This window comes from Schistocerca serialis, chromosome 3, assembly GCF_023864345.2.
Source record: "Schistocerca serialis cubense isolate TAMUIC-IGC-003099 chromosome 3, iqSchSeri2.2, whole genome shotgun sequence".
Classification (NCBI taxonomy): Eukaryota; Metazoa; Arthropoda; class Insecta; order Orthoptera; family Acrididae; genus Schistocerca; species Schistocerca serialis.
In genome coordinates this window covers 164,232,728-164,248,200 of record NC_064640.1, presented here as the reverse complement: position 1 = coordinate 164,248,200, position 15,473 = coordinate 164,232,728, and the positions used below count along the sequence as shown (strand labels likewise).

The 15,473-nt window shown below is 38.5% G+C and overlaps 2 protein-coding genes across 3 annotated transcripts in view; one reads left to right on the top strand and one right to left on the bottom strand.

Moving 5' to 3' along the window:
- Positions 1-1,760, bottom strand: part of LOC126469878 (ER membrane protein complex subunit 7 homolog) — a 93,009-nt gene extending 91,249 nt beyond the window's left edge. The window contains exon 1 of one of the 2 annotated variants that reach the window (XM_050097204.1): positions 1,456-1,760. In XM_050097204.1, coding sequence (XP_049953161.1) covers positions 1,456-1,658 — 203 coding nt within the window. In that variant the 5' untranslated portion in view covers positions 1,659-1,760. The remainder of the gene's footprint in view (positions 1-1,455) is intronic. The other variant, XM_050097203.1, reaches the window with a different exon arrangement.
- Positions 1,761-1,894: 134 nt separating this feature from the next.
- LOC126469877 (protein unc-50 homolog A) overlaps positions 1,895-15,473 on the top strand; it is a 97,619-nt gene continuing 84,040 nt past the window's right edge. Inside the window, exons 1-2 of the mRNA XM_050097202.1 lie at positions 1,895-2,321; positions 2,428-2,579. Of these exons, the coding sequence (XP_049953159.1) occupies positions 2,215-2,321; positions 2,428-2,579 (259 nt within the window). The 5' untranslated portion in view covers positions 1,895-2,214. The remainder of the gene's footprint in view (positions 2,322-2,427; positions 2,580-15,473) is intronic.

Below are 15,473 nucleotides of genomic sequence, written 5' to 3'. Positions count from 1 at the left end.
ATCTATCATGGCTCCAATGTGTTGACCTATGTTGTTCATAGCAACTTATCACATTCCTATTGTATTCTTCTTTATTAGAACTAGTGATGCATTATCCCTATTTAATTTTGTGACAACCCTATTAACTTACAAGACCACAAATTTTATTCTTCCTGCCACCTCACATCACCAGTTCCACTACATCCACACTTTTAAATTTTCTCAGCTTTTAATGAATCTAATACTACACACACTGACTTGTCAGATTTGTTTATATACTTCCCTCTAAGTGTTTTCCACTTGGAGACCTGAAAGGACTACTACTTTACCATACTGTACAGCTGCATGTCATCCACCAATATAACAGTTTTAGCTTTCCGCTGTGTAAAGTACCAGCATAGCAGGGCAATGTTGTGTAATGTCATAAGAGCAGATCAGTCAGTCATCCAAAATGTTACACCTTTTTTTTCAATAGCTCACAACCTTGTCATTACCTTCAAACCTAACACAGAGATTGCATTACAATGCAAATGAGTGACATCAATGTTATTTTTCTACAGAATGAGTCAAAAGGGTATAACAAATCAACTGGCTACACTATTTCACACATTTTAAACCATATACACTGCCACTTCCATTAGAAAGTGTTGCCAATGTTCCTTCTGTCTGGACATATTCAGAGTGTCCTTCGCTTTATCACAATGACTCAACTGCAGCTTCAACACCAAAAGAGCCACAATATATACTTATATGACAATGTAGAATGAATGAGTTGTTTAAGTTGGCTACTCTATGTAAACTGCCGGTTTTCCTCTTCATTTTCAACTATTAAACCATAAAAAATAGAAAATAAAAAACCTCATGTGGGAACATTTTGGAAAGTATATCAGCAATGTAGACAACATTTGACTTAAACACTATGTAACTTAGGGAAGTTGCTTCACTATTAAATGTAGTCAAGGTCGGGAAGCAAAGAGATGTGATCCTCAAATGGAAGCCATAAGCCATAGCAGTCCTCAAACATTTCTCACAGGTCATAAGGGAAGTTACATTAAGTGTTAACATATAATCATTGTAGCTATCTAATATTTACGTAACAATCGAGCTTTTTGTTAATATCACACTCGCAAGTTATTCCCTGTCATGGTGTGACGGGATCCAACCCCGCGGAAACAAATTAGGATATGACAGATTCTTCTATAGAAGCCTTAACCACTTTGACAAAGACGAAATGGCATATTTTGACGCCAATATTCCACTGTAGTTAACAGCGTAATTATTTTAAATTTACAAAATAAACACTGATATTTACAGCAGAGCAATTATTGCGACACTGTCAAATGAGGACATTATCACATTCAAAGACGTGAGAGGAGTAGATACTAAGATATATACGAAATTATACTTAAATACAGAATTAATTGTATAACGTTAATTCTACAACCATTAAAAACGATTCTTTCGTTGACCACTTACTTCAAAAAGCCTATAAACTCACCACCATTAACAAGCACTTTAGTTACAACTTGCCAGTTACTCAACACTTGTGCCTCAGGGGGATATATTTTCCCTTCTATATCATACAGTTCTGATAACGAATTCGAATCGGCACTTATGTGTGAAAACGACCTCTCAATCACATTTATTAAAAAAATAAGTACTACGATATCACAATACATTTCGTCAACTCAGCATTCCACACAGCACACACCATAATACCAGACCCTATCGTCTGCAAGATACACTTCTCTCGTGAAGAATAGACACAGACCAAAGATCTTCACATTGTGTCGAAGATGTGTGTAGTTTCAATAAGTAAACAGAAACACAAGTAATGTAGAACGCGTGATAAATATTTATGTTTATGTTTACAAAACTGTTTCGTTCAAAACGTTTAGCGATCATATAATGCCACTTCAATAACTGCGACTAAAGTGAAGGTAACAGAGGTAACTATATCGTTTACTTAATGAGAACGCAGAAACAGATGAAGATTGAGGTACGCAATTTGAGTGACGTTTGAGGATGTGTTGATGTTGTGGTGGAATGAGACGTTTGTCTCTTTGGCTGTGGAACGATTTAGCTATTAATGTTCCTTTCCCATATTTCATACACATATTTGAAGAAATTTTACGTTCGTGGTATCCTCATGTCAAAATAAAAACGTAGTTCAAATCACTCCTCTGATGTTCGTCAGTTTGTGTAAATGTAACATCAGAGGTGCAGTTTCATATCATGCCGGGCAATAGATATCAGTCTTCTCCTTTGCCCAGCAGAAGCTCTTCTTCGTTAAGCAATAATATTAGGCCAGGCTCACCATTGCCCGTACCAGTGGGATATAGGTATGTCAACTTCCAGAAGATGTAAAAATGAGCTACAAAGTGTGTCGTGTCTATTGACACCTATATTGTAAAAACATTTCGACGTTTTTTTTTCGCGTTGTTTCAGATTGGACTGTATGAGTGCTGCAGCGAAACGATACAAATACCTAAGGAGACTCGTGAAGTTCCATCAGATGGACTTCGAGTTCGCAGCATGGCAGATGATATACCTATTCGTTTCGCCCCAACGAGTTTATAGGAATTTTCACTACCGAAAACGTAAGTGTCGATATGACTAGTGAACACCTTGTGTCTAAAAATGTGCAAACGGATAGTATATTGTTATTCAGGTCGAGTAGTAAAATTTTGATCGAGGGAAAAATATTTGAAGAGGGACATTTAACAGCGCTATCATTTCTCTGTGAGGTGTGTATGTTAATGGAATTGAAAATATGGCAAATTAGTGTTTCATTAAACTGAAGATTTGTTTTATATTTCGTTGGTATGTGAACTTTTAGGGCTAATTGATTTTGCTGTTAACTGTTCAGTGTGTGTGGTAAAAGGAAATTATCAGATTGTATGCACTTGACGAATGTAGCATTCTAGATAGCTACAGTTGGAAGCACCTTTTGTGAAAGATTTTAAATGCACATAATACGTTGGTTTACCACAAGACCTGCCCATGGCCAATTAGGCGAATGTAGTTCATGTTTTAAGATTTTGTAAGGAGTCAGGGCTGCTTCCCAATATATTGGATGTGCAATTTGTGTACGTCGCAGAGTTGCTTCATCACCTTTCATTTCTAGGTAGTCAGCTTGCCACAGTAATCTGGCCCATTGAAAATGCATCTGAACTGGTATTTTATACTTGATTTTATCAAATGATTGTGTTGTGTTTATCTGCATTTATTGGATGGTCTTATGTGTATCTCCCAATGTTGTTGTTTGTTAAATTCGATTTTGTTGATACAGTTTTGTTTCAGACTTTGTTACTTTGTAATAGATTTTAACAGCCCTCGTCTCTGTTTCAAGTAAGGGCACTGATTTCATTGCCATTTAATACCATAAAACAGCAATCACATAACTATTGTGCAACATGGAGTGAAATATTACTTCTTAAACAGAACAAGTATATAACTGTCTATTCATTAAGTATACTTCATCAAATTTAAGCAGCTGTTGAATCAAAAACTTTCATTAAAGGTATAAAAGTGTAAAAGACCAAAATGCAATGTCAGCAATTGTGTAACACTTGTACAGTGCCATTTCTAGTTGAAATGAAAAGACTTTATGGAACAGGCTCCAAAACATTTTAGTTCCAGTAGTCTTTTGTGGGTTAGATTTGAAAATATGTTGCATTACGCTTGGCTCTTTTGGTTAAGAGTATCAACAGAATATCTTACTTATGAGGTTCTACAAATAAAGAAAAAATATGGAGTAACTGCAGAATGAAATTTTATCATGAAGTTTGGAATATTATCAAGTTATTAATAACTTCTACTTCAATATAATCATTACGTACTACAAAATGATATTGTTTATGTGATCTGCATATCAATATACAGAGATGCAGATCGCAAACACTATTATGCCTCAGGCTATGTTACAGATCATCGCTACCTATGTTCCAACGGGTAATGTTGCTGTTATGCTCTTCAGTCCAAAGACTAGTTTGATGCAACTTTCCACACTATCTAGGGCAAGCTTTACCTCTGAATAACTGCTGCAGCTGACATCCATTTGCACCTGCTGACTGTCCATGACTCCTCGTTTCCCTTTATTTTTATGCCCCACACTTCCCTCCAACACTAAATTGATGATTCCTTGATATCTCATAGTGTGTCCTGTCAACCAGCCCCTTCTTTCCCCCTACGTGTCTAATTCTATTCGGTACTTCCTGATAAGTCACACGATCTGTCGATCTAATCTTCAGCCTTCTTCTGTAGCACCACATATCAGTTCCTTCTATTCTCTTCTTATCTGAACTGCTCACTGACCATGTTTCACTTCATTACATGGCTACACTCCAGACAAATACCTCCAGAAAGACTTCCTAATGCTTACATTAGATGTTCAAAAATTTCTCTTACTGAGAAATGCTTTTCTTGCAATAGCCACCCTTCATTTTACATCCTCTCTAATTTAGCCCTCATCAATTATTTTCCTGCCCAAGTAGCAAAACCTGTGTACTACATTTAGTGTCTCATTCCCTAATATAATTCCCTCATCACCACCTACATACATACTCCACAAGCCACCACATGGTTCAAGGTGGAGGGTACCTTGTATCACTACTAGACATTTCCTTTCTTGTTCTATTCACAAACGAGGGAAAATTTCTGGTATTTCATCTTCGTGGTCCTTAAACAAAGTGTACCTTGGCCTCAGCAGAATTGTTGTGCAGTTTAATTCCAGTGCTGGTTCTCTTAAGTTTCTCAATAGTTTTTCATGGGGGAAAAAAAAAAGTTGTCTTCCCTCCAGGGATTCCCGTTTGCATTCATGGAGCATCTCCATAACACTTGCATTTTGATTGAACATACTGGTAACAAATTTGGCAGTGTTCATTTTAATTGTGTTAATGTCTTCCTTTAATCTGACTTGGTGTGTCTCCCAAACACAAAAGCAGTAGTGAAGAATCTATTGCACAAATGTTCTGTGTGTGCTCAACCTCCGTAGATGCGCAACACCTGCCTGAAACTCTTCCAATTAACCAAAATGGACTATTCGCCTTCCCTACTACCATCCTTACATGCTCATTCCATTTCATATTGCTTCACACCATTACCTCTAGATATTTAATCAATGTGACTGAATCAAACAGCACATTACTAATGCTGTATTCGAACATAATGGGAGTATTTTTTCTACTCATTTGCATTAACTTAAATTTTTTGTACATCTACAGCCATACTCTGCAGACCACCATGAAGTACATGGCAAGGGCTTGTCCTGTTGTACCAGTTCCTTCCCATTTCATTGACATATGGACTGCAGGAAGAATGATTGAATGCCTCTGTGCATGCTGTAATTATTGGAATCTTGCTGACGATCCTCATATGAGAGATATGTAGGGGCTTGTAGTATAGTTCTAGAGCCATCATTTAAATCTGGTTTTTGAAACTTTGTTAGTAGACTTTCTTGCAATAGTTTATGTTTGTCTTCAAGAGTCTACCAGTTTAGTTTCTTCAGCATCTCTGTGACACTCTCTCACCTGTGACAATTTGTTCTGCCCTTCTCTGTATACATTCAATAACCTCCATTAGTCCTATTTGATCAGAGTGCCACACATTTGAGCAATATTCTAGAGTGGGTCACACAAGTGATTCATAAGCAATCTTACTTGTAGATTGATTGTGTTTCCCAGTATTCTACCAATGAACTCAAGTCTACCACTTACTTTACACGCAACAAGGCCTATGTGATCATTCTGTTTCATATCCCTACAAAGTGGTACAACCAGGTATTTGTATGATTGGATGATTGCAACTGTGACTCATTGATATTATAGAATAGAATTTTTTGTTAAGTGAACAGTTTTACAGTACTGAACATTTAAAGCAAGTTGGCAACCTTTGCACCACTTTGAAATCTTGTCAAGATTTGATTGAATGTTTAGCATGTTCTTTTATACAGTACTTAGTTATAGATAACTGTATCATCTGCAAGAAGTCAGAAATTAATATTGATATTGTCTGCAAGGCCATTATTTTAGAACGTGAACAGCAGAGGTCCCAACACATTTTCCTGGGACACTTGCAAAGTTACTTCTTCATCTGATGGTGACTCTCCATTCAAGATAACATGCTGTGTCCTCCCTACCAAAATGTCCTCAATCCAGTCACAAATTTCGCTTGATACACCATATAATCGACCTTTTGACAATAAGCGTAGGTGTGGTTCTTAGTCAAATTCATTTCAGAAACCAAAAAATACTCCATCTGCCTGACTTCCTTGATCCATGTGAGAAAAGACTGAGTTGGGTTTCACATGATCGATGCTTTCGGAATGTGTGCTGGTTGGCATTGAGGAGGTCATTCTGTTCAAGATACCTCATTATGTCTGAGCTCAGAATGTATTCGAAAATTCTGCAATAAATTGATATCAGGGACATTAGATAGCAGTTTCATGATCACTTTCACTACCGTTCTTATAGACGGGTGTGACCTGTGCTTTCTTCCAACTACTGGGCACAATATTTTGTTTGAGGTATCTATGATAAATTATAGTTAGAAGAGGGGCTAACTCAGCTGCAAATTGAGTATAGAATTTGATAGGGATTCTATTGGGCCCTGAAGCTTTGTTCAGTTTTAATGATTTCAGCTGTTTCTTGACACTACTGACACTCATACTGATTACACTCATCTTTTCAGTGGCATAGGGATTAAACGGGGGCAAGTCACCTGGGTTTTCCTTTATAAAGGAACATTTGAAAATGGAGTGAAGCATTTCAGCTTTTACTTCACTACTCCGTTTCAGTTCCTGTCTCATCTGCTAGGGACTGGACAATGACTTTGGTGCCACTAATAGCCTTTACATACTACCAGAATTTCATTGAGTTTTGTGAAATATAATTTGACAATGTTCTGCTGTGGTAGTTATTAAAGGCTTCACGCATTGGTTTCTTGACAGCCAAATGTGTTGCACTCAGAATTACACTATCTATAGTCCTATGCTTTGTTCGCACCTTTGATTTAGTAGTCTCTGTTTCTTCAGAAGTTTCCTTACAGTGGATGCAGTTTAGAAAAACTGGTGTTGGTGGGAAGGATCCAGTTGCCACAGGCTGTGAAATAGTAATGGAAATGAAGAATGTTGTGTTGGGCAGCATGCTTAGCAGTGGGATGTTCCAACTGTGTCTTTGCTACAATTTATCAATGGCCATTCATGCGGACAGACAGCTGCTTCGTTGTTATGCCAACATGGAATGCAGCACAGTGGTTGCAGCTTAGCTTGTAGATAACATGTTTGGTTTAACAGGTAGCCCTGCCTTTGAGCAGGCTGGGGTGGCCGAGCGGTTCTAGGCGCTACAGTCTGGAACCGCGCGACCACTATGGTCTAGGGGACTGATGACCTGAGAAGTTAGGTCCCATAGTGCTCAGAGCCATTTCAACCTGCCTTTGATGGGGTAGATGATGCTTCTGACCAGACTGGAATAGGTGGTGGTAGGAAGATGTATGGGATAGGTCTTGCATCTGGATCTGTTACAGATATATGAGCCATCAAGCAAGGGGTTGGGAGCAAGGGTTGCTTGGGGTTGGGCAAGGAGATTGTGTAGATTCGTTGGGCAGGAGAATACCACTGTAGTATTGGTGGGAAGGATAGTGGGTAGGATACTCCTCATTTCAGGACACAATGAGAGGTGGTTGAAACCCTGGCAGAGAATATGATTCAATTGCTCCAGTCCTGGGTGGTACTGAGTCACAGGGGAATGCTCCTCTGTGGCCAGACGTCAGGACTTTATGGGGTGGTGGGTGAATGATGAGATAAGGTGCAGGATATCTGTTTTTGTATGAGGTTGGGAGGGTAATTACGGTCTGTGAAGGCCTCAGTGAGACCCTCGGTATATTTTGAGAGGGACCGATTGTCACTACAGATTTGACGGCCATGGGTGCTTAGACTATGTAGAAGGGACTTCTTGGTATGGAATGGGTGAAAAGTTGGAGGGTCAGTACTGCCTCACATGTTCCTACATGTCTCCTCAACTATGAATAATTAAAGTAATAGTTTGACAATTTTCACACCTGTTGGCACCTGATTTCTTTGGAATTGGAATTATTACATGCTTTTTGAAGCCTGTGGATACTTTTCCTGTCTCGTCCATCTTGCACACCAGGTAGAAATTTTTGACATGACTGGCTCCCCCATGGCTATCATTAGTTCTGACTGAATGTTGTCTACTCCAGGGGCACTCTTTTCACTTAGATCTTTCACTGCTTTTTCAAAGTCTTCTTGCAGTGTTACATCTCCCATCTCATTGTTATATTCCACTCCCCTTTGTATAATATTGCCTTCAGATTCGTTTCCTTGTCCTTCTATATACCCCTCCACCTCTCAGCTTTCTCTTCTTTGCTTAGTACTGGTTTCCCATCAGAGTTCCTGATATTCACAAAGATCTTACTCTTTTCTTCAAAGGTCTCTTTTAATTTTCCTATGGGCAGTACCAAAAGAGAGTAGGAAGAAGAGAGTCCTGCTGCTAGGTATTAGCCAAGGGAGGGGTTAGGCCAGATGGTACAGGACAGATTAGGAACAGGGTGCCAGGTCACAAATATTGTGAAGCCAAACGCCTTAGCCAGGTGATAGAGGACAGGGAATTTGTGCAAGGATTTTGGCAAAGAGGATTAGATTTTTGTAATACGTGGAGCGGAGGACAGTTAAGGACAGTAATAACAGCATTAGGTGTGGCCTGGGTGAAATAGGAGTAGCAACTACTCTCACATGTGTGGGTTTTATGGAGGTCCTTCAGCACCATGACCAGCCCTGGGTTAACATGGCTGTGAGCCATGTGAACACGGAGTTAAGTAAGCTGCTGCTGACTGAAATGAAATCACATGTGGGTGCAGTGCCTGTTCTACAATTGGGAGATGGTGTTATACTAGATATGGCCTATACCTGAATTGGAGAGGGAAAGGCAGGTTGGCTAAGTTTCTTGCAGGTATTGTACAGGGGATCAGCGTCACACAAAGCACGATCCTTTTGATTAGTGGTGTCAGGGAAATATCTTTTTAGATTAGAATCAGGATTCAGGCACCCCGAATTAAAAGTAGTCAAAATAACAGAAGAGCCCCACAAAATGCCTAAGAATGCACAGGAAAGCCATAAGGTGGAAGAGCTTCTTGTCTGTTTGAAAAATTTAGAGAGCTCTGAAAAGACAGACATCCTCTACACATCTGAGTGTCACTTAACCACAGGGTTAGATATTTTACAAATAAAAGATACACTCAAGCAGTTTGTGCAGAACTAATATGGGAAAAGGAGGAGCGTAACAGAACCCAAGTACAAAAACCTTGAGACAAGTAGATTTTGTAATGATCAGCACATAGATGTGTGTACTTGTGAATTAATACTGGAAATTAGTTAGTTGTTAATTGTAACTTTATACAGATCTGTTTGAGCAATCTGGATTCCTTACTTTGCTATCTGTTAGACAGCGGCATGCAGTTGATAATCTGTGGTGACTTCATTGTAGATTTTTTAAAGGATTCTGATAGGAAAAATGATTTAGTAACCTTATTTGCATCCTACAATTTGATCTCGGTAACTGACTTTCCAATACGGTGGATAAAGGCACTAGGCCCCTAATTGATGATTTCTTTGGTGAAACTCAGAGAAAGAAAATACTGTTTATCCAGTAACATATGCTGTCTCTGGTGATGGACAGTTGGGATAAATAACATAATACCTTACAGTTAGGATAAACCTCACTGGAAATCAGTAAGAACAATTAATGACTCCAGGGCTAATGTTTTATGAATAGTTTACAGGAGATGGCGTGGGTAAAAATTTATAATGACCCAGACACTAACATAAAATTTAATATATTCCATGATACATTCTTACTATTATTTAAAGCTAATCAGAAGCTAACCAGAAAGGGCATTAAACAGATATTTAAAAAACAATGGACCACTAGAGGGATTAACGTGTCTTGTGAAAAGAAGAGGGAAGTGTATCTGTTGGCAAGAACAGTTGCACACAGTGTCAGAAATTAGTAATTCAGACAACAGACTTAGCGCTACATGGAATGTAGTGAAATAAGAGACAGGACAACCAGCCACAGAGCAGGATAACATCACTAGTGAACTAAAATGGAAGGGCTATAAATGATGAGTCAAAGGTAACAAATATATTTGGTAATCATTTCTTAAATATAGTGGAAAGTATAGGGACAAACAGTTCAAGAGTAAATTCACAACAGTATGTTGAAAAAGTAATTTTCATAAAATTCGATCATATGGACGTATCATCGACTTCTCCTTCTGAACATAAGAAAATTATAAATTTGCTCAAAGTAAAAGCTAATATGTTTTGATCATGTTTTCAATTTGTTCCCATATAATAAGCCCAGTCTTATCTGAAATGTATAGTAAATGACTAACTAAAGGCAGTTTTCCAGAAAGGCAGCAATATGCCATTGTCAAACCTGTATTTAAGAAAGGTGATAGGAGAGATGTCAGTAACTACTGACTTGTCTCACTGCTGCTATCATTTTCCATAATTTTTGAGGTGGTAATTTGTTCTACAGTACTATCACCTCTAAGCAACAATAACATCCTCAGCAAACCACAGTTTTGATTGGACAAGAGTTACATTACCAAGAATGCCATTTCCCTATTCGCTCACAAAATATTACAAGCATTAAACAATAAAATAGCACCAGTTGGTATTTTCTGTGACTTGATGAAGGCATTTGACTGTGTGAACCACGGTATTCTCCAAAGTAAATGGTTTCATCTGTTTCTCAACACCACTGACACTAGTTCTTGTTTCATTCATCTTTTCAGTGGCATGAGGATTAAATTGGGGAAATTCTCCTGGGTTTTCCAGTGTAAAGGAACATTTGAAACTGGAATTACGCATTTCAGCTTTTACTTTGCTACCCTCAGTTTCGGTTCCTGTCTCATTTGCTAGGGTCTGGACACTAACTTTGGTGCCGCTACAGCCTTTACGTACTGCCAGAATTTCTTTGGGTTTCGTGAAATATTGTTTGACAATATTCTGCTATGGTAGCCATTGAAGGCATCACACATTGTTCTCTTGATGTCCAAACATGTTTCATTCAGCACCTCTCTCTCTATAGCCCTATGCTTGGTTTTACACCTGTTATGCAGTAATCTGTTTTTTTTACAAGTTTCTTTTCAGTGACTGTATACCACGGAGCTTCCCTCCCATTATGAACTGCATTATGGGTACATATCTATCCATTAAATTTGAGCAATATTTCTTTTGCATGCTCCTGCTGTGTGCTGAAAGTTTTGAGTTCCCATTGAGATATGACACTACTGATTTTTGTATTTAGTCTACTGTAAGTATGTATCTTTCTGCTTGTTTAATTGTCCTTTGTACTTTGGTAATTATGGTTGCCACAACCGCATCATGTTCACTGATACCAGTTTCAATGTGGATGTCCTCAAAGAGGTCAGGTCTATTTGTTACAATTAGATTCAATATATTTTCTTCATGAGTGGGGTTCCCAACTATATGTTCTAGTTAGTTTTCAGAGAAGGCATTTAGTAATGTCCTACCATAACCACCACTAATAAAACTGTAATTTTCCCAATCAATTGCAGGATGATTAAAGTCTCCAATGGTTGCAGTACAGTTGGAGAAAAGGGAAGATGGAAAAATGGCACATAATGACAAGGAAAATGCCGAAATCATAGCAAAAGCATTTAGTAAACTATTGAATTGTGAAGAACTCCAGGAACTTTTAGCAATTAACACACACACACACACACACACACACACACACACACACACACACACACACACACACACACCCATCAAGACTCCACCTGATCTCATGAATTCTCCAACAATCCAGAGAGATGAAAAATATAAGGCATGCGGAGAAGACCAAGTTTTTGCTGAAATGTGGAAATATTCCAGTGATACAGTTTGAACATTCTTACACATAGCCCTAACAAAAATCTGGCTAACAGAAAAGTTTCCCTAACATTGGACCACAGCCATAATCCAACCACTCCACAAAAAAGGAGATAAAAGCAACCCAGATAATTACAGAGGTATCTCTCTCTTAGACTGCACATACCAGAGTTTCTCCAGACTCCTATACAAGAGGATCAAAGAGCAACTAGAGGAAGAATTAGGTGAACACCAAGGAGGCTTCAAACCTTGGAGAAGCTGTGCAGAGCAGATAATCACTTTAAAATTAGCCATAGCATATTACAAGAAACGAAATAAACCTCTTGTAATAACCTCCGTGGACTTTAAAAAAGCATATGACTGTATCCATAGACCTTCAATGTTAAAAATCTTAAGAAACTTTGAGCTCCATACAAAATTAATCAAATTGATAGAACTCACCTTAACCAACACTGTATCAAAAGTCAAGTTCAGGGGGCAACTCTCTGAGTCATTCATCATAAAAACAGGTTTAAGACAATGAGGTTGCTTGGCACCCCTGCTGTTCAACTGTGCTTTAAAATACATAATGAGGAAATGGTACAAGACTAACTCAAAGAACATCCAAACTGGAACACGCAAAGACAATATAAGTTTAAATTGTCTAGGATTTGCTGATGACCTTGCTCTCTTGTCCAACAGTATTCAGGAAACCAAACAAGAAGTTATCTCACTACAGGAAGCAGCACAGAAAATTGGTCTTGGAATATCCTTTAAAAAAAAAACAGTCATCATGTTAACTGACCCACCACTCATAAACAAAATTGCCATAGGAAACCAAGAAATCAAAATTTTAGATAAATTTAAATATCTGGGAGAAATCGTAACATATAACCTCAGTGAAAAGCCAACATGGCATAAAAGAATAAACAAATTGACTAGAGCACAATGTATCACCAAGAACACCTACAACAAAAAGAGCCTGTCAATAGCAACAAAATTAAAACACTGCAAAACAGCCACTCAACCAGAAATAACATACGCAAGTGAAACCATCTTCAAAACAACTAACACTGTACAAATAGACAAAAATACTCAAAATAGAGAGAAGAATCATCAGAACGTGCATCAACGAATCGTACCAGAAAGATGGACACTGGAGAGTAGCTACAAATGAAACAGTCTACAAGGAAATAGAACCGGTAATGAGTACAATCAGGAAGAAACGAATTTCATTTTTCAGACATCTAATCAGAATGCCAGGAACATCAGGAGACTAATAGAAAAATTGTAGAATAGTAAGTGCGACATTAAGTGGATTACAGAAATCACGGAAGATATGGATGAGCTAGAGATTACTTTGGAAGACCTAAGAAACAAAACTGACAAAATTGGGAAACTCGCAGACAAACAAACCAGACTGCAAACGAGAATCAACAAACAGACAATAGGAAGAGTGATTTCCACTGAAGAAAGAAAGATGAGATCCAAGAGAATGAAGAAGTACTGGGCTGACAGGAAACTGAAAAATTCTTTGTATAAAGTTGGCTAGGGTGGTACAATGAAGGCCATAAAATGTAAATAATAACAGTAATAATAATAATTGGAGAACTCAAGTGCAAGTGAACTGAGATTTTCTCTAAAGTTTTCGGTTACATCAGGAGATCAGGCTGGTGGGTGATAGAAGGATCCAATTTTCATTTTATGCCCACCTCTGATACTGAGTCTTGCCCAACCAGTCTCACGTGCAGCTTTAATTTCTATCTCAGTGGATTAGAGTTTCTTGTCTACTGCGACAAATACACCACTTGCATTTCCCATTTGCCTATCCTTTCGATATACTCACAGATTTTCCACAAAAATCTCACTGCTATCAATTTCAGGTTTCAACCAGTTTTCTGTACCTATCATTAAGTGAGCTGCACTGCTTTTCAGAAGCACTTCAAATTCTGGCACTTTGTTGCAAATGCTTCGGCAGTTAACCATTAGAATTTTAGTACTTTCACATGTGGGAGGCATTTACTTCGATCTTATACTGATACTTGTAGATTTCCTACAGCTATCATTATCTAACTTGAATGGAGAGATGCCTAATCAAAAAAAAAAAAAAAAAAAAAAAAAAAAAAAAAAAAAAAAAAAAAAAAAAAACAACAACAACACACGTTGCGTGCACCCCACACACTGTCAGCTACCTGAGGCAACCTCTGATGTGTAGTGCACACGTGACCCACTTAGGGGGTCCCTACAGTTCCCAACTCTTATGGTACAAGTGCAGGAAGTTGCAGCCTAGCTTGTCACAGAACCTTCGTAATCTCTGGTTCAGTACTTCCACTCAACTAAGAACCAAAGGGCCATGATGAGTTCTGGGGGCAGTGCTGCAAATCGTAAACTTCATTGAAACTCCATGCACATGGCTGGTCATCTCAACCTCTGCCATTCACTGGAACAACTGAGCCCATATGACAAGCATCATTTCTTCCAACGTGTGCCACTATCTGCAGTTGATTGCACCCTGTTTCCTCAGTGGATGCTGCAATAGCCTCTTTAACGTGTTGAATGAGAACCCCAGGCATAAACACTTAGTGCATCTGGTGTCCTCTCGTGCCCTTTGCTCCATTTCCGAAGGGGTACCATCATTTGTTGTACATTTGAACTGCTGATGGTTAACAGGCCCCTACCATTTTGTGTTTGCCTCCTCTTCATGCTGAACAAAACAGGTTTGCCCAAAACAGGTGAAGTGAGTGCCACTGGCTCAGTTTCATTTTCAGTGAAACACAACACCTCAAACTTAGGGGGATTGGTACAACACCCTGGGTTCTCTCTGGTCCCCATCCACTCTGTGCAGGATGCCTGGATCTACCATTGACACACCCCTCACAGTCAAGTGGACAAGTAATGACAGATTCTGTACTTTTTGCAGAGGAGAAAGGATCCACAGGAGAGGATAGGACAAGATATCTCTGGTACTGGTGTCACAGCTACGCAACTCTCAGGAGCTCTTCCAACATACTGATTTGCACCAGCTGCCAGTCGTTTGGCAATAGTCATGGTGATTTCCAGCTGCTTACGAATGTCAAGCATCTCATCCCATGTTCGAGAACAGCATTTACAGTGGGACTGCATTTTAGCTGACGTGCTGAATTACAGGGCAGTGAACAAATAATTTTAAATTAAGCCTGCTTGATTATCTTTTAATCTATTTAACTAAAAAGTTGCTAATTCCCTATAAGAATTGGAGCAAATACACAAAACGAGATTTTTCTCAAGCCAACACAAAAGCCTGTGGTAAAAATTACTAGTTTCCTAAAATGCTTTGAGGTTAATTACAGTTGTTAGAGTTAACTCAAAACCAGAGTAAATTGACTATTAATGTAGATAATGTATAGGGCTTCTCCTCTTTAACGGAAAACTAAATGTTACACAATATGTTAATTAGAATATCTGCTACAGTAATTAAATCACTGCCTATTACTTGTAGATTATGCAAAGGACAGTGGTAGCTTCTGAAAATTCTCAATGTGCGTTCATAGACAATGAAATTCAGGGATGATGTATTCTTTGGCAGTAACTGTGAACCACAAATACTGATTTGCTA